At 37.5% G+C, this 20,559-nt stretch overlaps 1 protein-coding gene across 2 annotated transcripts in view; it reads right to left on the bottom strand.

The window, feature by feature from the left end:
• Nucleotides 1-20,559, bottom strand: part of clint1a (clathrin interactor 1a) — a 95,277-nt gene that overhangs the window by 28,958 nt on the left and 45,760 nt on the right. For both annotated transcript variants that reach the window (XM_007891406.2, XM_007891407.2), the window contains exons 2-5: nt 8,411-8,515; nt 6,436-6,532; nt 3,351-3,459; nt 2,143-2,307 (exon numbers count right to left, since the gene is read on the bottom strand). In XM_007891406.2, the coding sequence (XP_007889597.1) occupies nt 2,143-2,307; nt 3,351-3,459; nt 6,436-6,532; nt 8,411-8,515 (476 nt within the window). The remainder of the gene's footprint in view (nt 1-2,142; nt 2,308-3,350; nt 3,460-6,435; nt 6,533-8,410; nt 8,516-20,559) is intronic.

Raw genomic sequence — 20,559 nt, 5'->3', positions numbered from 1 at the left:
CACCTAGTGTGACTGGAGGCACCAACAGCTGAACCATTTCTGCCTTTGTCAGCTACCAGTCCTGATGGTTTAACAGCTGGGATCCCCTGGGGACTTCAGGCGTCATTGTGTCCATGACACCATGGCATTTTGTGTACCAGTGGAAAATTGAGCTTTTAAACGAATAGCCAACTACCTAAGGAACAATAATGAGACCTGGCCGGACTGTGGGTTGGAGGGGGGGATGGGGTAGAGAGAGAAAGGCTGATATTCAGGTGCAGCTCTTTACCACTGCTACACTGCTACCAGTCATTAGTTAAAGGCTAATTGGGTATCTTTTCCAAGAGGCTGTGCTGAATGGAACAGCAAAAAAATGAACTTATACACAAAGGCATCAATTTATCTGTGACGTCATCGTATGGAACGCAAGGACATCACTGGGTCTGTGCAAGTACTGAACCAGACCCTGAACTGCTCAACTGCTCAACACAGAAGGGCTGTACAAAAAGCAACGCTCTTATGTGGCAGCACCTCCACTCTCTACGTATTAGGGATCACAAACTGCACCCTGCATTTGGAGACAATAGGTGTTGCAACCTTACCTGTGTTCACAAGGAGATTGAAGTAGCCTTCAAATCAACAGCAGGTAGCAAAAGCCCAGGGGTATTCTGCTGCAACAAAAAGCCTTACCATTGAACGGCACACATCATGGATCAACTTATTACTGAGGTATTTGTTTTTTTTAGAAATTCCAAACATCGAGGTTTAGGGACCTGGCGTGAAAACATTACTCTTCTCAACTAAGTGTTCCCTTCGCATCAAAAGCCTCATTTACATTGTTGCAAAGAAATGCATATAAATCACTGCAAATCAGAATCACACATTCAATCGGCAATAAAAAAATCAAACATCTTATACACTGTCCACTACCAGTATTGTGCTGCTCATGTAGAATATTAAACAAGAATTTTCTCGACCACAGCTACTCTGAGCTTGGAAGTCAGCAATGAGCCTAAAGTTAAATGATCTCACGATTTTCCTCCTGCGAAATATTAACCCTCAGATTTTTTCCATTCATATCTGCTCTCCAAAAATCCAGAAGCTAGATCCTGTTGTTTTTTCATCAGCGGGGTATCTTACACGTGTGGAAACCCAACAGCATTACGTATATGTAAACCAGACAGTTCCTTGGAACCCACCGACACAAGAAAATTCCTGTGTAATGGAATGGAATGCACAATCTCTTCCTGGAGGGAAGCACCCCACTTACCCAATTCCTGAAAGTATGAAGTGCAAGCTGACAAGAGCCAAGGCTTGGGGAGGCCAGAGTGTCATCGGGGTATTGTTGGGAGTTTCACCAGCTAAAACTGCATAGCTTGCCACTGAAAGCACTGTCTGATAAGCGTTCCTGCTGTTTATCCAGCTAGGACAACCCAACCTATTAGGGCTTTGGCTTGCAGGATTAACAGGAGCTAGGTAGGAAGAATCCCTGTCCTCAGGACTGGTCTGCCCTACAGATGAGCCAGCTGGCTGGGCTGTCATCAGCAGAGCCCTGGAGAGTGCTGCTCAGGAACTGGACTACCAAGACTGCCACAAAGGTTTGACTCAATTTCAATATTCTGTTGAATATGTTATCTGTTATCTTGGAGCCAGTTCAGCTCTAAGGATCCCGCTTACCTTTCCTCAAGGCAAATTGCAGAACTCCCCTCCCCCCCACCCTCCAGATAGGCCAGGAATTAAACACAAAACCATTGTGATGAACAGCCAAGTGTTCATACTGCAGTTACCAACATTATTGAATTTTAAAACCATAATAATGCTGGCAAATTAAGGATTTACTTTCTATAATTACTTCAGATTTCACTGACGGCTCAATGGTTACATAACTGTGTAGTGTACAGAGCAGAAGAGCCCCATGCTTAATCCCTGGTCTTGGTTGTATTTTATCATCCATTCCTGAACAGGTGACATGCTGGAAAATGTACATGGAGGTCAGATGCGGATAGGATCAGGTTTGCTGCAGTCTTCCTACAGGCAACAATCCCCATTGCCAATCTAAATAGCTCATCCATATCTTCCCTCCTAAATCCTTGAGATATATCCTACAAGCAAGCTTAAAATCCAGGTCCTTTATATATTTTCCCATTGCACCACAATACTCACTGTATTTGAAGCTTCCCAAACTGTCTGAGGAAACTCCAATATATTTGTCTTTGTTTCTCTTGGCTTTTTTTCGCTCTTCTCTGAGGCGATCGTCATCCTGGACAAAGTCGACCATTTCTTTCACCTTCTGTCTGACGTTTATTCCTTGGTCCTTCCCATTTTCATCTATAGAGGAAGCAGCCAATCAAGTATACAAGCATGAACAAACAATATCATAATTAAATCATCAATTGGCTAATGTCCAAGGTCAATGGTAACACAAGACAGAGCATGGGTTTCTTAAATTCGTATGCTTTGCTGATGCGATTAAACCTTCCCAGCAAAGTAGTTTTATATATGTAGAAAACACACATACAAGAGTTTTGGTTACAAATGCACACCTAAGTTCCAAGATCCTCCGAGGGCACTGTAAACAACAGCTGAAAAATTCTAATATGAAACACAAGCCCGAGTAGACAAATTTCACACAGCTTGTGTTATTTTACATAGATTCAAAAAATCTCTTATAGTTTCAAAATTGACTTCACAGAAAAGGCACCAGTTGTAATTTTTCATTTTCTGATATTCTAGATTTATTCCATTCAAAAGTCTGCAAAGCTAATTATTTTAAGAAATAATGGCAACTTGATTAGTCAAATTACAGGCTTGCAATTTCATGTATTTGTTTTGTTTATTCAATGCAATTTGTCCATTTATAAAAGGTATCTGGATTATTAGGTCATGAACAGATCTAGCTAACATAATGTTCATAATGTTCATTCATTTTATTTCAGTCTTTTAAATGTGGACTTGTGTGTCAAAACAATAAAAACTTGGCCTTATTGCCACTGCACTGCAAATATTATTTGGAGATTTTCTCATTTCTTCAAACAGATTAGTCTGTGTTGGTGTCTAACCTTTCCTTCCTGTGTAATTAAGGCAATTTCTTTATGAGCATCACAAGGGAGTCGTAGCTGTTGTGCTTTTTTAAAAAAATCTGAGCACTCATATTGTGCTAGTTGTGTTGTTATTACCATGTCCTTTCTGCGAGTTCTTGTCTTCGCTAATTAATACTCTAGGGCCCCAATCTCAGACTCTGTACTCTTCAGATAGTGCCACCAGTCACATTCTAATTAGTGTAGGAGGCTGATCTACTGGCTCAGGTAACTGACAACCCCACTTGCCGTTATAATTTGCTCAAAGCTTTCTTGTGCTGGAGATTTGCTTACCTATGAAGTGGTAGTTTTCCATTGACCGCAAATCATAAATGTGTTCTCTGGAACTGGTAACCACTCGCTCTGACCCATTCCTTATGAGGTAAGCTAGAAGAAGCAAGGACTATAAAGGATTGGGGTGGGGGGGAGGAAAGAGGAGAAAGACAAAAAAGATGAGAACATTGTTTTATGTTTGCAAGAACAAAGTCCCACCCCTGCCACATTGCAATGATTATTTTCTGCTTTAATAAAGTAGCGTGAATGTCAGCAGTCAGTGGGAGGAATTCCCAACACAAATCAAAATTGACAGCTGCATGATTAGTTTACCAGCCGAATAGAACATAAATATGCCTTCCATACAAGTAGAAATTAGAGAGATTCTGATGCCTTCGCAACATACTAATTAGTAGCACTGTTCCAACCCAGATGGTGGAAAAGTGACCAATTCTGCCAATTAGTCGTCACACACAGAAAATATTTATTAGCCATGATAAATAATAACTACAAAACATACTTTTGTGCTTGACATGGTGTCCTCCTACAAATACTAGGTCAATATACCGAAGCCCTTTCGCTTTATTGTACAGAATGAATCAAGCTGAAGTATTTAATACCTGGATTTAAGAAACATTTTTGTACACGGTAAAGCATAAAACAGGAAAATTTTAGTTACAATAAATTTTAAAATTAATACCATTTTCAGAAAAATAAATCATTCATTTAAGCCCTGTGCATATTTGCTTACACGTCCTATTTGGTAAATCTGTTTTGACCTCTGTACAAAACAAAGCAACACTCGCCATTAAAGGATGTGTCAAACCTGCCACATAATGTAAACCAACAAATTATTTTTTGAATTATGAAGTATAAGATCAGCAGTCAACCTGTCTTTAGGGAGTTTCTCTTCAGGTGTACAAGAACTTCCTCCCAATCTAGAATTTCATTACAGCCGACACAAAAAGGAAAGACAAGCGAGTATTAGAAGCGGAAAAAAATCTACACAATGGCTTATGATAATATACTACAATATTCTGCACTTCTGCTGCAACCTGTAACCAAACAGCTGTCACTGCTTCACAATAACAAATACAGTAAGAGGTTGGGGAAACACACAGGAACTCTTTTAGACTCCAATCCAGCACAAAATTGTAGTAATTGCAAACATGTTTATAATTAAGTAATCTACTATGAAGAAGACTGACATTTTTTAATAACGTGTCAAATTCTGAAAACTGTTATTTTGATATTCAATGCAGCTTTAGCCAATAACTGATAACACAGGCAAATGAATGGAATAGCTACAAGCTTCAAAAACTATGTAACCTTTTGATTTCAGGTCTGATATTTTGCTTTTTATACTGCATATATGCACTTTCAAAATCATTATTGTACCAAGACTTTTGAAAGCAATTAAAAATCCTCCTTTCTCTCCATGAAAATGCTTGCACTTAATTTTGAAAATCTGCAAATATTTAAATTGCATAAATGTATATGTTGGTGTATGATGACTGATAGGATAATGTTTAAAAGGTTTTAAAGAATTCCAAAAAGGTTTTCACATTTTAAGAGATAAATATTGTAGAGCAAGCTATGCATTTCCTTTAACAGACCAAATAAGTGTCTGCAGTATTTGAACCTCATTAATTACCATCTGCGGCTGTGTACCATGGAGTCTCAGCAGTGAAACACGTTGGGGATTATCGTAGTTGTCAGTTACACTTACACTTACAGAGGGATATTCATTCTAGTTTTAAATGTTATTAAACAGGGGGGCAGTAAGTCATTTATTTCATGAGCAGATTGAAGAATTTGAGCTGAAATTTAAATTTAAGTACACGTTAAATTACATAATCAGAGGCCAAGGCACAAAATAGTTTTGATCAAAGCATCCAGTTGTGTTAATTGGTCTAAAACATGCCCTACATCAATTAAAACATTTTAATTAACCGGTATTTTTAAATTTGACTGAAGTCATTCGCAAAACCACATTTGGTTTTTCAGTTAGTGGATCATATTTTGTATTTGGTGATATTCTGCACTGAGGAAAACATCTGTTAGAAATGTCAAATGTGAATACAATTATGTTGATCGATTAAGTGTATTTTCTGATCTGCATAGATAAATGGCACTGCTGATAGATATAATCCTGGTGTACAATTCTAAACACTATAAACTAAATGGATATTTAGAAACACATTTTAAAGATGTTAATATTTACTGTTTAACAAACTCAAATAAAGCCAACTGAAAATTGTTCCATTAGAAATTATACAATCATTATAGATCACCATGCCAGTCTTTCTCTAATTCTCTCTTTCATCTTAATCTTTTTATTATAGGTTTTCAGATAAAATAGACAAAAGTATTGAAAAGAAGAAAATGTTTAACTTTGCCTTTTAGATTTCAAGTTATTTTTACAAAATCTGCATACAGTAAATTTCTTGAAGAAATACAGCATTTGCATCTTTCTAACTCTACAATATCCCCCTCGAACGCTAAACCTTGCAGTATAAAAATATACACTTGCTACAAGCTACAAGAGTTTGTAAGCATACTGATTGGAATATGGTAATTTATTGCTTCTTGCCTGGTTGAATGGCAAAATATATTTTACAGCACAATGAAATTCAATGATGCAAATTTGTCAATAATGGAAAGGATAGTAAAAAATGTTTTCACCTTAAAGATTGTGATGTGATAGTTTTAACTTTCGGGGTACAATAATGCTCATTTGAAATCTGACAATTGATAGAATGTACTGAATGGTGTACTGGACTAAATGGTGTGAAATACACCAGATTGGAGCATGGGGAGGAATGTGAACCATTTCAACTGATTATGATTTGGGATAAAATGTTTTCATTCTGAAGATGTTTTGACACCTCGGACAGAAAATTATAATTTACTACTACAAGTCAAGTTAATAATAATTCTTTTAATGCTGAAAAAAACCCTAAAATCTTAATGAAAATCTTTTGAATGCATTTACATTTAACAAAAACAAACAAGGAATTGCATTTTTAGACACTATGGATAGGAAGTCTTTAAATAGTTAATTTGATTTGTTAAGAAATGGAAAAAAGTGATTTTGCTACCACACCTTATAGACCCTCCTCCAATTCTTTTTATTGTCTTTCAACATTCGAGTCCAAAGCATGTTCATAACATCAGGAAACTGCTCATACATAAACGTAGACCTGAATAAAATAAAGAGAGAGGTCTCAGTATATCCAATCTTTATAAAGAAACAAAGCAACAACCGAACAATGTACAAATATAACCTTCAGCATTTACTTTGTGCTATTTTTAACTTGCAAAGGAAGCTGTCGTGGGTGTATATTCCCATAGCAGAAGCAATAAATAATGATCGGCTGTAGGTGGCAGAATAGGTTTGGTATAATATACGCACACATTTCCTTTTACAAATAGGCATTATGAATCAAGTAGTACTGCAAATTATTGTCAGTACATTATCATGAAAGAAAATGCCCCAGCTGGCTATTAAGCTCTCTTTGTTGATCTGACATACAGTGCATGAAATATTTAGTGTTATTTACATATATAACAACAGATGGTCCGGGGGTGAATTGCACACACACATACACACACATAGGATCCCTCCATAGTTTTTTGTTTGTTAGTATTATGAGATGTTCATTTTATATGAAAGATGTTGTTATAAGAAAAAACATAAGCCCTAAATTCATGAAAGAAGTTTGCTGTATTGTATTAGTACTATTCAGATGAAGCCACCACTGTTTAAAAAAAAGCATAAAGGGTAATAAAAAAAAGCATGAGGGGTAAGGGGGAGGGAAAGCAATGTATTATGAAGCTGTACATGAACTTTAGGATTTTAAAAACCTTCTCTTGCTGCAACATTCACAGCAAGAGAATCTTTGATACACAGGAATAGAGATTTATCCATGAACACGTAAACTGTATCAATCAGTGAGATGGTGGCTAAGCCTTAATATTTGTGGATTTCAGTAATGAGTAACTGATGCTTTGAAAAAAAAGCGCGTGGATGCAACTAGAAAATTCCAATATTCAAAACCACTTCCTATTCAGCCACAGTCATAAAATCCTACCCTGGGAATAATAGACATTCCATGTTGCACACAGTCCAATTATTCAAGTTTTATTCTTCAGTACAATGTATAAGCATTCAATATCATTTGAGCACTAAAAGCAAAGTAAAAACTCATTCTATTTATTCAAAAAACAGATTGTGATTTCAGTTGTATTATGTTCAATTGAGCAGGCTCAGGAACAAATATTTAGATTTGCTCATTTAAAAATAAAATAAAGTGGACTAGAGAAATTCTGATCCTAACAGCTATCCATGTTTCAGTAATGCAGGGTTTCTGAAAAAAATAAAATAACCTTTTGCAAAAATCTGGTCTTCCAAATCCATGCCCTGTGTAAATGTGTTCACTGCAAAAGTTAGTATATAGCTTCATTGTTCATTTTGTGAAATATGTAGTACACTAACATAGCAATAAAAAATAAACAATTTCTACAAAAGACTCAGTGATTCCGAGTTGTGATTTAGAATAATTACTGAAATTTGAAGAATGATGATTTTATGAGACTTTAATTAAAAGGCACTCAAGTCGATACTCATTTTTAAATGTTTACTATTTCTGGGAAGCTTCAATTGTGGCAATTTAAAGAGTTAAAAAGGAAAATACCCCTTTTAAGGTTCCCTATAAAGCTTAAAACCACTAGAAAACAAAATTCAACAAGCTACCATAAACTGCACTGTGCGAGTAAAGTGTGAGGTCGGGTCTGCTCCACAGCTCTATCATTAGCCGGCCTAACACTTATAGTAAAAACATTAGCCTCCCCGCCACTCCCTTTGCCTTTTACTGTTGAAAAGGGAAGCTGCATTACTGAACGCTGTGTAAATTCAATTTTTATTTATCTTGAAAAGCAACATCCAGACCAAACACTGATACCATGTATTTTACTAGTAAACAATAAATAAATCAATGGTTTGAACAGATAATTTAGCAGCATGTTCTATTCATGCATATCTCGAGATACCCCTAGAGCTCAGTAAGATTAGCACTTACTTGGCGATCTCTCCCATTAGCTGCCCTGAAGGTCCCCATGGATCATCATTGGTTGCTTCTCGAACCTTAGACTCGATCTCTGAATAATTCATAACCACATTTGTGCTGAAATGAAACAAGTCATACACATTACATTAGCATCAAAACACACAACCACATGAAAACTTAATAACGATTCACTGACAGCTTTAATGAGATACCTCTACAGGGCGGGAAAACATTTTTTGTGTCAGGCTGCCCTCAGGACACATCAGCATGCATTTAACTTGTCTTAAAGCAAGTGTTGCCATTCCATTAGCTTTGCTGAAGAACGAGAGAGAGAAAGAGAAGATTTCACCTGCCCTGGACCAGGCCCAGTTTTTTTAAAAAAAAACTCCACTCAAATTAAAATGGATACCAAATTTGCAGACTATCAGTAAGTAGAGTTTGTTGATTATGTGACTATATTAAATATATGAGGTGTTTTGACAGTGCTGGCCTGTGACTAGTAGAACATTCTGTACTTTTGTAAATAATTTTATTTCATGAACATCTCTTCCCGTTTTAAACCTGCACATCCCGCCATTCTGATTCTCTTTTCGTAAAGAGAATCATATAATTTAGCATCTATCTTGGTGACAAATCTAACTCCATGTGATAAGAGGATATGATTAAGCAGCTGCTTTCAGACCTAGCTTTGCGTGTTCTTCCGGTTGTGAATTTCACAAATGAAAAACAAACAGGACAGGAGTCCTGACTACTTAAAATTAGAATTTCAAAATACAGAAATCTTCTTATCTGTCTATAAATTCTATTCCCTTGTAGATCATATTGATCAATTTTGGTCTTATGTTGTTTCTTAATACAGCTTGTTAGCCTGACAGTTGCGATTTGCCGCCTTTCTCTGAATGTAGCAACATGACATATCATATTATATTGATGATTACATACCATAACACTATGTTATCTTTTAAAGTGCCCTGTTCAGTGTTAACATTCACTGTTGTAGACAGTGATTTTGAATGGCTAGCTCTGCAATGTTATACTGTAGTTTGACAGAATCAAACTGCAAATATCTCAGAGAATTTTAAATTCCTCTTATGAGTGCTAACAATTACAATTCAAAGAGTTGAGGTGGAGATAGCACACAATGAAAAATATACTGGGTAACAAAAGTAACTTTTTTAACTTATTTTTTCAGATAAAGATTCCAACTTTTTTTTAAGAAAACAAGAAATCTTATCTTCCATATCAAATATTCCAATCTACACCAAATGATTGCCAAAAATTATTCTGCTTCAACACAAACCTTTCCCCTTTGCATTTACAACAGGTACACTGTCCAACACACTAACAACAACAAAGAACTTTCATTTATGTCGCCGCTCACGCTGGGTAGCGTCCCAGAGGGCTTGATACAAGTTAGTTATGAAAGATGATCAGAATTAAATTTCCCCACTTTCAGGTTTCCACACCAACCCTGTAAAGCACTTTGAATGCGACATGTTGTAGAAGTGTATGTAGTTGCTGTAAGGTCTAAAACTCAGGGCATATCGATAGATGAATGGAAGTGCTACACAATTTTTTGTCTTTCCTCTAATTAATGAAAAGTTTCACAAAAGTGAAAAGCTTTTCCAGCATTTGAGACGCAACTTCATGACATCTCAATCCCTCACACCTAATTCCTTTTACTTCAATACCCATTTTTCAAAAGTCAACTCTCCTCCAAAATGTGGATGTAGTAACAAGCTTAGAAATACTGCACATTAAAGTACAGGGTTCTATCCAACAGTCCCCCAAATAAAATTGGTTAATCACTATATGGCTATTTGTTGGACATGGCTGTTCGCAAATCGACTGCTGCGATTAGCAAATATAAAATACAATCACTATGCTTTACATTATATCCTGTGGAGCGTCCTCCTGATATTAAAAGCACTGTGTCAAAAGGCAAGGATTATTATTATTAATTCATTTTTGTATCTATTTTGAATCACAACATTAAAAATATACAAAACTTAAATGAAGTCTACAAATGGGGTCTCACATTAGCCATGGTCACACTAACAAGACTAAGTGCTAAGTATTTCTGTATTATCTCCATTGCAAGCAGTAGTCATTTGAAAATAAACCAAAAGATTGAGTATTGCTTATAAGAATATAATTTAAATAGTTAAAAGATATAAACTGGCACTGTGAAATCATAGTATAATTTGTGGTGATCTGTCCTCGATGCATCCATATCTTCAGAATTCTTTTTGGTGAAGAAACACAATATCTGATCCAAACCAGTTATGTAACACAGCTGAACATTCTCAAATGATTAAAGAACATTTTATGGATATAGACTCCAAAATGAGACTCTGGATATTCAGTATAGCTGAGCCATTTTGAAAACGAACAAAGGCAGAGAACGATAAGGCAGGAGATGAAAATGTAATACTAGATTTTGAAATGAGCCACATGAGAATTTGTTCAAGCTTAACTCACCGATTGTTTATAATATCAGATACTTATCAATTAAAAATTATCTAACTGATGATAATTTCTGTTTTACATGGATGTACATAACTCTTACGTTAGTGGGACAGAGGAAACTCCCAGGGCACTCATTTGGAGAAACAATATACGTCACTTACGAATTTTGTTCAAATTTGATTTCAGTGCAGTATTTTTAAATTACTGAGGAACAGGTAACTATGATATTGACAGGTAGATAATAAGGCCTACCACTCTGGTAACAGTAACTTGTGTATATAGTTTAATTTAGGAAAGCCAAGAAACCCAAACTCCGGGAATAATTTTTAATCTTTTTCTCTAAGTGTTATGAAAAATCAAACCCGATTATTACCAAGAAAATTAGTTTTTGCAGTTTTGCAACAGAAATAGTAAGCATCCTTTCATAGGCTGATGTTTTTCCATCCAGGAACTCCACTGCTATGCTGTTGAGAATGTATTTTCACAAACAAGTAAAAGTTTCTGAAATTCAGGAGAGCAATTTTATTTATTAAGAGAAGGTCTATTTAATAGCAACTGCATTCTGAATAATCATTTGAAACTATCCATTCTACTCTGCAAACCAAAAAGATTTGCATGTATAGGCTGGCTAGGAACCAAACCATTCAAAAATAACTTTTTTTTTTGAAAAGGTGGAAACTTAAGTTTTCTTCTCCCTTTCCCATGTTTGCAAAGCCCTCATTCCATGCCCTACCCAGAATCCCTGTGACCTCTGCAGCAAAAAATAATTTCCCTCTTCCAGATGTGAGGGAAAAAATTACGACTGTGAATACAGACTTCCTGTGATTGATATAAATGTAATAGTGGTGGACAGTTTTGGAGGCCAGGGGGAGCTGTTTGATTAGTTTATACTGGGTTTCGTCCAGGGAACCTTGTTCCTCCTGAGCCGGTCTGCATTAACACATCCTTAGCCACAGAAGCAACCAGCTATAAAACTAAAACATCTGACAGTCTGAAAAGATCTGGTATTCTGTTCACAGCAGCACTAGGCCAGTATCACTGCTTTAGTTGGGATTGTCACTGGGACTTTGGATTTTGCTTGCCTTTATTACTGATTAAAGTGGAAAACATTTGATTTAACTCTTTCACTGGGGATAACTTTTCTGATGTAATTTTACCCCGTCTTCCTTGGGGGAGTGAGGAATGTGTTAAACCCAATGTAGCCTCAAAATAGTTTCATAAAAAAATGTCTTAATCAAATTCAAAGACCAAATCAAGTATTAAGCCTAATTTAGAAGTCGCTGGGAATACACAGCAGGTCAGGCAGCACCTATAGAGAAAGGAAAGTGAGTCAACGTTTCGTGTCCACGACCCTTTGTCAGAACAGTGTTCTAATGAAGGGTCACGGACCCCAAACGTTGACTCACTTTCCTTTCTCCATAGATACTGCCTGACCTGCTAAGTGTTCCCAGCAACTTCTGTTTTTGTTTCAGATTTCCTGCATCTGCAGTATTTTGCATTTTGTTTAAGCCTAATTTAGTTCTGTTAAAAACAGATTAGTGTAAGGTATCAAAATATTAAGGTACAGTTTCTCTGGTACTTACACAGGACATTTTTTAAATCCATACTAAAAGCAACATTTACAGTATGTTCTGTAGATGCATGGTTTCATTTCATAAAGATAAGATTTCTTTCATTATTTCAAATAAAAAATACTATAATGTGGGTGGGGAGGGAGAATAAAGTCAAAAAAGGAAAAAAAAGTATTAATTTCAAGCAGAAAGACCCTATTGGTTCATGCAATTTCACACAAGTCTCAAAAGATGTCTCAAAGCACTTCACAGTATATACTGGATTAAGGTGTAGTGACTGTCTTTTGACTGCAAACATGACGTGGCAGTCAGTTTGCACATTGCAATGTCCCACAAAAAAANGACCTTGGGATTTATAGCTAGGGGAACAGAGTACAAGGATAAGGAGGTCATGCTGAATCGGTACAAAACGATTGTCAGGCCACAGTCAGTTGTTGGGGTGGCAACTATGTGCATGGTCGAAAATAAACTGGATACGTGGTAAAGAGAATAAAATTGAGGGAAATGAGGAAAGCCGGGATGTAGGATATGGTACTTGTGTGGAGTATAAACACCAGCCAGACAGGATGGGCCCGTTTCTGAGCTGCATCAATGATGAATCTATGAAACAGCCAAGAAATACACAAGCAATTTTATTTGGGGGATTGTTGGCCAGGACAACAGAAGAAATTACCTTCTCTTTTCTAATAGTGGCTTGGGATCTTTAAAGACCTCAGGCAGACCAGACCTCAGTTTAACATCACATACAAACTCTGAAATCGGAATTTGAACTGAATCCACTTGACATTAAGGGTGCTACAATGTAGAAAAGAATACAAGAACTAAAAGGGAGATCAGAAAAACAATTCAGTAACGGCCATAAACCAGAGTTGTAATATCTAATAATAATAATAATAATAATAATCCTTGCATTTGATATAGCGCTTTTCACGTCAGGAGGACGTCCCAAAGCGCTTCACAGAACACACTGTAAAGTGAATTGACTGTATATTTGTGGGCGAACGCGGCAGCCAATTGCGCACAGCAATGTCCCACAAACAGTCGTAGATTGAAAATGACCAATTTATTATTGTTTTGTTTTTTTTGGAGGGATTATTATTAGGCGTGTGGAGTAAGGAAACTTGCCCAAGGTTTCGCCCTGCCTGGAATTGAACTCAGGTCTCTCACTTGCAAAGCGAGTGCTCTAACCACTGAGCTACAGGACTCCACAAAATCTATCAATTCTTTTAAAAGGGAGATAGATGAATACTTGGAAGAGAAAGAATATTAAGGGAATGGGAAGTGAGTAGAAGAATGGAGCGGGGGGAGTGGAGAATTGGAGTGACTCAACTGGAGAAAAACAAGTGCCTATGAGGTACAAAGAAAACTGAAGATGATTTCAGATAGAGAACACTACAATTATATAATCAACTATTCAATTAATTAAAAAAAGTAAACAAGCGCTTGGATTTTACTATTCTGAACTAAACTGCAGCTTGCATTTATGGAAGCAGACTGTTACAGCACAGAAGGGGGTCGGTCATTCGACCCATCAAATTCACAATGTTATTTTTCAACATAAACCAATTCTCCTGATTGCTCTTTACTCCTCTTCAAACATCTATCTAAAAAAGAATTAATGTACTCTTGCTTGCACAAAAAAATGCCTACTATTTGCCTGCACATGCAAAACCTTATGTTAAGTTTTGAGAATTCCTCTTTAACCTGAAAATAACATCTTTTTTCTCACAGTGCACAGTACATATAATTACATATCTACAAATGAGGAAAGGGTGAGGCAATAAAACCATTAGGAATGAACACTACGAATATTACAGTTCAATATTGAGTGCTTTCGGTTCACAACAGTTCTATATTTACAATGTACTGAAACAATGTTGAAAATCACTATGACTGTTTTACCAATAACCACACCCAGTTTAATGCAATAAGCAACATCTGAATGATGTGTAAAAAAAAAGGCAATTGTTTGTAGAATATTCATTTTTGTTTCCCAATTTTTCCTAATGAACAAAGGGAGCATGGTTCTTAAGGAGGCCAAGGTGACAAAGACCGTTAGCAATTACCTGTATATTTCTGAAATATTTTGAATTTGCCATTCTAGCTAAAAAGGTCCTTACTATTTACGGTATATAATTTCCTTGCCAGTGGCAAGGAATACGTTGAAATAAAATCTAACCAGGCTCCAAATTAGCTTCAGCTATTCTGGGTCTACTCTGCAACAACTTGCATTTATGTAGCACCACTCATGCAGGGTAGTGTCCCAGAGCGCTTGACAGTGGTGGAGCACAATGCCAAGCTGGGGGGGGGGGCATGTTTGACCGCACTACGCACGGTCAAATGGGAATGTCTTCAGAAGGGACCTGGAGATGGGGAAGGAAGGGTCAAGGCGGAGGGATAGAGAAAGAGTATTCCAGAGTTTCAGAGTGTGAAAGCACGGCCACCAACGGTAGAAGGAGGGCACGAAGGACATGCAGAAGGCCGGTGACAGTCGAGCGGAGGTAGCAGGTTGTGGGGTTAAGCAGGTCGGAGAGGTAGGGAGGTGCCAGGACATAAAGGGATTTGAAATCGAGTGTGAGGATCTTGAAATTGATCCGTTGGGCAATAGGGAGCCAGTGGAGTCTGGCTAGAACTGGTGTGATGGGGGTACGGAGTTTAGTGCAGGTGAGTATGCGGGCGGCAAAGTTATAGATTAGCTGGATCCTGTGTATGATGTAGTTGGGGAAACCGGAAAAGAGGGCATTTGAAAAGTTGAGTCGGGAGGTGACAAAAGCATGGACAAGTGAACAAGAAGAACTCTAGACAGAATAGCGGGAAGAGGTGCTAAATGATCAAACAAAAAGGTTAGTATGGCTCCCGAGTTGAACACTTGTACTCTTATAAATCTCAGTCTCCAAATCCCCACATATTGTATAACTGGATTTTGCATTCACAGAAGGTACCAGTGCCAGTGAAAGTCAGGAAGAGTTACCATAAAAACAATGCATATGCTAACTTATGCGTGGGCAAGTTATTATAACATCCATCTGGCTGCTTTACAATCCGTCCTACAATATGAATGGTACAGTTTAACGAGCAGGGAGACTGAGCTGGATTTGCTGAATTCCTTCCTTGCCAGATACTGTATTTTTGTACATTTTAAGGTCTTGTGCCAAAAGCTAAAATTTACATGCAAGTCAATATGCCTTACTCATATTTCCAAATATTAATAGAGTGACTTAAGGCAGTTAAATAGTCGTAATTCCAAAAGGCAAGAATCGTATTTTTGAAAAACATTTAATCTTCAAGATATAATAAACAGGCAGCATTATATTAGTGCCAGTAAGGTTTTTTTTAAAAAAAATTCTGGACTGAATGATTCAGTGAGTTTCATTAAACAAGTGTAGGGGTTTTTTTGGTCAGCCAGATATCTGATACATGGGGAAAACCTTCCTATGATTAAGTCTCCAAACCAAACTAATCTGAGAGTTCCACCCACATACACATGTATGGAAGTTTCCATATGAATGCTCATTCTCTTCCCAGAGAAACTCACCCAGTTTACCAAACCCCAAATACCAAAGTTTAGGTGCACCTTAAAGGCCAAGGATTGGGACCCCAGGGTGTATGGGGTATTGCTGGAGCTAAACATGCTAAATTACACATCCTACCATTGTGATCATCCATGCCCTCTTTATAGACACATTAATCAGTAAAACTCGCTTACACTATGCTGCCCCAATAAAAACATTCTTAATTTTGAAAATTACTATTTGATCCTGCTTAACCTACTCTGCTCCAATAAAACAAATATCCCAAATTTTCAAGTCTCTACACATAACTATAGCCTCTAACTCTGGTACAAACCTAGTGAATATCAGTGTAACCTCTCCATGGCTGTGAATACCTCAACCTCAGCCTAATTAATGTCCTGGTCAAATTTAACATGACCTTGTTGTTGAACACAATAATAATAATAATCCTCGCATTTGATATAACGCTTTTCACGTCGGGAGGACGTCCCAAAGCGCTTCACAGAACACACTGTGAAGTGAATTGACTGTATATTTGTGGGCGAACGCGGCAGCCAATTGCGCACAGCAATGTCCCACAAACAGTCGTAGATTGAAAATGACCAATTTAATTATTGTTTGGTTTTGGAGGGATTATTATTAGGCTCTGTGTGGAGTAAGGAAACTTGCCCGAGGTTTCGCCCTCTGCCGGGAATCGAACCCCGGTCTCTCGCTCGCAAAAGCGAGTGCTCTAACCACTGAGCTACAGGACTCCACAGAATTTATCCCCTTCGATCGCGGGCCTTGTCCTCTGGTTCTACGGTCAGGAGATAAAGCAGCTCATCACGGTCTACGTGGAGTCCTGTAACTCAGCGGCTGGAGCACTCGCCTCACAAGTGAGAGGTCTTAGGGTTATGTTCGTAATATCTCACAAACAGCCATGAAGTGAATGAATGACCAATTTTATTTGGCCAGGAACCCATGGCAGTATTCAAAGAAAATCCCTTCTCTTTTCACATAGTGCCATAGGATCTTTAACCTGAACAGGTAGACCAGACCTTGGTTTAATGTCTCATCCCGAAGAAGGCACCTCCAAAAATGTAGTACATCCCCAGCAGTGCACTGGAGTGCCTAATTAGACTGTGAGCTCAAAGTACTGTTTAGGGAACGAGTGGGAGCAATTGAAAAATACGGGCCTTGTGGAAGAAAATAAGTCAACTACAAATCTTTCAGTTAACTGCAATTCTGAGGGATCAGAGAGATTGTGAAGTTAAGCACTTGCATTAGACTAGGCTTTCAGTTAACAAAGTGAAAAAACTGCAATTTATATGGTACCTATTCTATTGTTCTGAGTTTTCACAGTGACAGAGATACTGTACATAGTTGAATAATGAAGTAGCAAATGCTAAGGCCTTTCAATTAACCCATATATTGCTGAACAATGATCACACTGTCACAATGAATGCAATAAAAACTTTAAAAACCGTGCAAAAATGTTTACCCAACTTGAAATGTGGTTATAAAGTTGGATACATTCCATTCACAAATGCTATTTTCACTAGTTAAGTGATAATAAACTACACAATCTTGCATAGAATATCTTTGTGCTTTAAAGTGATAAGAGTTAGATGCTGAGAAAGGATAAATGGGGGGTTGGGGGGAAAAGGGAGAGGTAATTATAGGCACAGTCGAAGAGGTAGGTTTTAAAGTAGGGTTAAAATAGATTGAGGAGGGGGGGTAGTGGTGAGATGGAGGGGTAAAAGGAGAGAGTTCCAGAGATCAGAGTGTAATAACTGAAAGCACAGTCACCGATGGAGGTGTAGAAGGGCAGAGCTCACACAGTAAACCTGACAATGCCAAGTGGAGGGGATGAGCAAACGATTGGATAGGTGGATACAGACAGACTGGTAAAATGGGCAGACACTTGGCAGATGAAGTTTAATGTGGAGAAATGTGAAGTGATGCATTTTGAGAGGAAGAATGAGGAGAGGCAATACAAGCTGATGGTAGAATCTTAAAGGTGGTGAAGGAACAGAGACCTGGGGGTTCACATCAGTAAACCTTTGAAGGTGGCAAGACAGGTAGATAAAGCTGTTAGAAAAGCATACAGGATACTAGGCTTTATAAATAGGGGCTTAGAATACAAAAGTCAGAAAGTTATGATGAACCTTTATAAAACACTGGTTGGGCCTCAGCTGGAGACTGTGTTCAGTTCTGGGCACCACACTTTAGGAAGGATGACAAGGCATTGGAGAGGATGCAAAGGAGATTTACCCGATGGTACCAGGAATGAGGGACTGCAGTTATCGGAGGCTAGAGAAGCTGGGATTATTCTCCTTGGAACAGAGAAGGTTAAGAGGACACTTTATAGAAGTTTTCAAAATTATGAAGGAATTCGATGGGGTGAACCAGGAGAAACTATTTCCACCGGCGCGTGGGTCTGTAACCCGAGGACACCGAGTTAACATAGTTGTTAAAAACATCAGAGGGGAGGTGAGGAGAAATTTTTTCACACAGCAAGTTGTTCAGATCTGAAATGCATTGCCTGAAAGGGTGGTGGAAGCCGATTTGATAACAATTTTCAAGAGAGAAATAGATAGATATTTGGGGAGGACAAGTTTGCAGGGCTATGGGGAGAAAGCTGGGGAGTGGGATTGATTTGGGTAAGGAAAATAAAGTGAAGTATACTGTAAAGTACACGGTAATGTTGACTTTGATCACAATGCTGACTTTGATCACAATCACTGTAAAAATCCAATACGCCACTGCTTCTCTGGGAACTATTTTAATTTTGTGGGTTAGAAAGGGATTCAGCAAATACAGAATGTTGATATTATGAAAAAGATTTTGTACCAGCAAAGGAATCAATATTCAGTGAAAATTTACCAAACTCAACTATATTATTGTCAAGACAAGAGATTAAAATCACTCACCACCAAAGCACATTTTATGTCATAACAAAAAGCCAAATCCATCAAATCTCCAAATTATCTAGTAGTAGTCAGATAGCCACATTGCCTGAGGCCACATCACAAATCCACAAAGCAACTGTAATAGTCTATTTAGATTGCTCCATAGTATTCAATGTTTAACATTTCTGTTTTCTTGTTTGCTCCCATAGTATCCAACATTTAACATTCCTCTTCTTGTTTTCCTACCATTCATTAAAGAACTGAATGCTGCAACTACATTGCCAGCATAGCCCCTGGGACTCCACAGCAAAAGGTGAAGACATTTTGCAGCTTGGATGTCTAAATTCAACTGCAAAGCAAATAGAATTTTACACACACAGGATTTTATAAGAGAGAGGTTGTACTGTGCTGTGATGATTAAACATTATGCACCGAGGAAGTTGCTGAGGTGTGAAAAGTAGGCAATGTACAAATGTTTGAGTGGCTGAGATTGATCTTCTGTCCCTCATCCCATTATTTAAGCCACCAGTAAAGTACTAAAAGAGCTTCTTATTACTCCAGCCTTATATTCACAATTTAGTACAGATAACATAATATCCATGTACGAGTTCTGATCAAAAATTGTGCATCTGTTATCAATGCATTTTTTTCCTGATCTGCCAGGTTAGACAATTTTCATGCTGCAAATTTCCAAAAACTTAAATACTCCTATTCATCACTGTAATTTCAATTCTATGAATTACATAACATTCAATTCACCAAAATGAAGGAATGTAATGTTTATCTAAGTCACTGTTCATTCAACCTATGAGAGAAGTTAATAAATCATTTTCTTAAAGGTGTTAAATGGATAATTTACAAAAATTCCAGCTGGACTCCAAAATATGACACATCAAGACAATGATTTCAAGCCCTTCTGCCTTTGGGGGAATCTTGGGGCTAATCCAGCTGAGGGAAAGGAGATGAAGATCTCCTCTCGTTAAGGGCTTCTTAATGGGCAATTGAACAAATGGCACATGACAGGATATTGTGCATTGCTGGAAGTCTAAAAGCGTTAGCATGGGTAATGAAAGTGTCACCAGGGCATGTGTTCCTCCTTTGAGCTTCCACCACAGTGGACTGAGGATTGCTCACTATAGGTGGGACTTTGAAAGTAAGTGGACTTACAGGCTTTAATGACCACAATAAACAGTTACACTCCTGACATAAACATACAATCGGTTTTGCTTCAGTAGCCTTTAGCAATGGCATTATTAATTAAATCTATTTCACCCAGTTCATATCAGAGGAGATTTTTGAAAAAAAGGCAATAAGCCTCAGAGAGTCTATTTTGTTGTCAGCTGATTCACTGAATCTAAAATTATTTTTCAACCAGCCAGTGATAATTCAATCTATTGCATACATTGAAAATAAACAAAGTCAGATATGACTTTGTTTTGTCACTGAGTATTTTTTAAAAAGAATTCCTAATAGCAAATACTCATATCTCTTTTCATGAGCATCTTATGAATTTGTAATGTTACCAGCCTTGCACTTAATTATTTGTACAGAAACACAATACAGTATTAGAAGTTAAATCATTATTGTAAGCCCAGAGCTACCAAAGGTTGATGCTTCACTTTTTGCTACACAGTGCTGAGATGCGAGTGTACACTTCTCCCTTCCTGATAAAAGAGATACAGCCGTGGAACTGGTTTCTCGTCTCCTCAAAGTCCATT

The sequence above is a fragment of the Callorhinchus milii genome, unplaced genomic scaffold (genome assembly GCF_018977255.1).
Source record: "Callorhinchus milii isolate IMCB2004 unplaced genomic scaffold, IMCB_Cmil_1.0 Scaffold13, whole genome shotgun sequence".
NCBI lineage: Eukaryota > Metazoa > Chordata > Chondrichthyes > Chimaeriformes > Callorhinchidae > Callorhinchus > Callorhinchus milii.
This window is presented reverse-complemented; position numbering and strand designations above follow the sequence as displayed.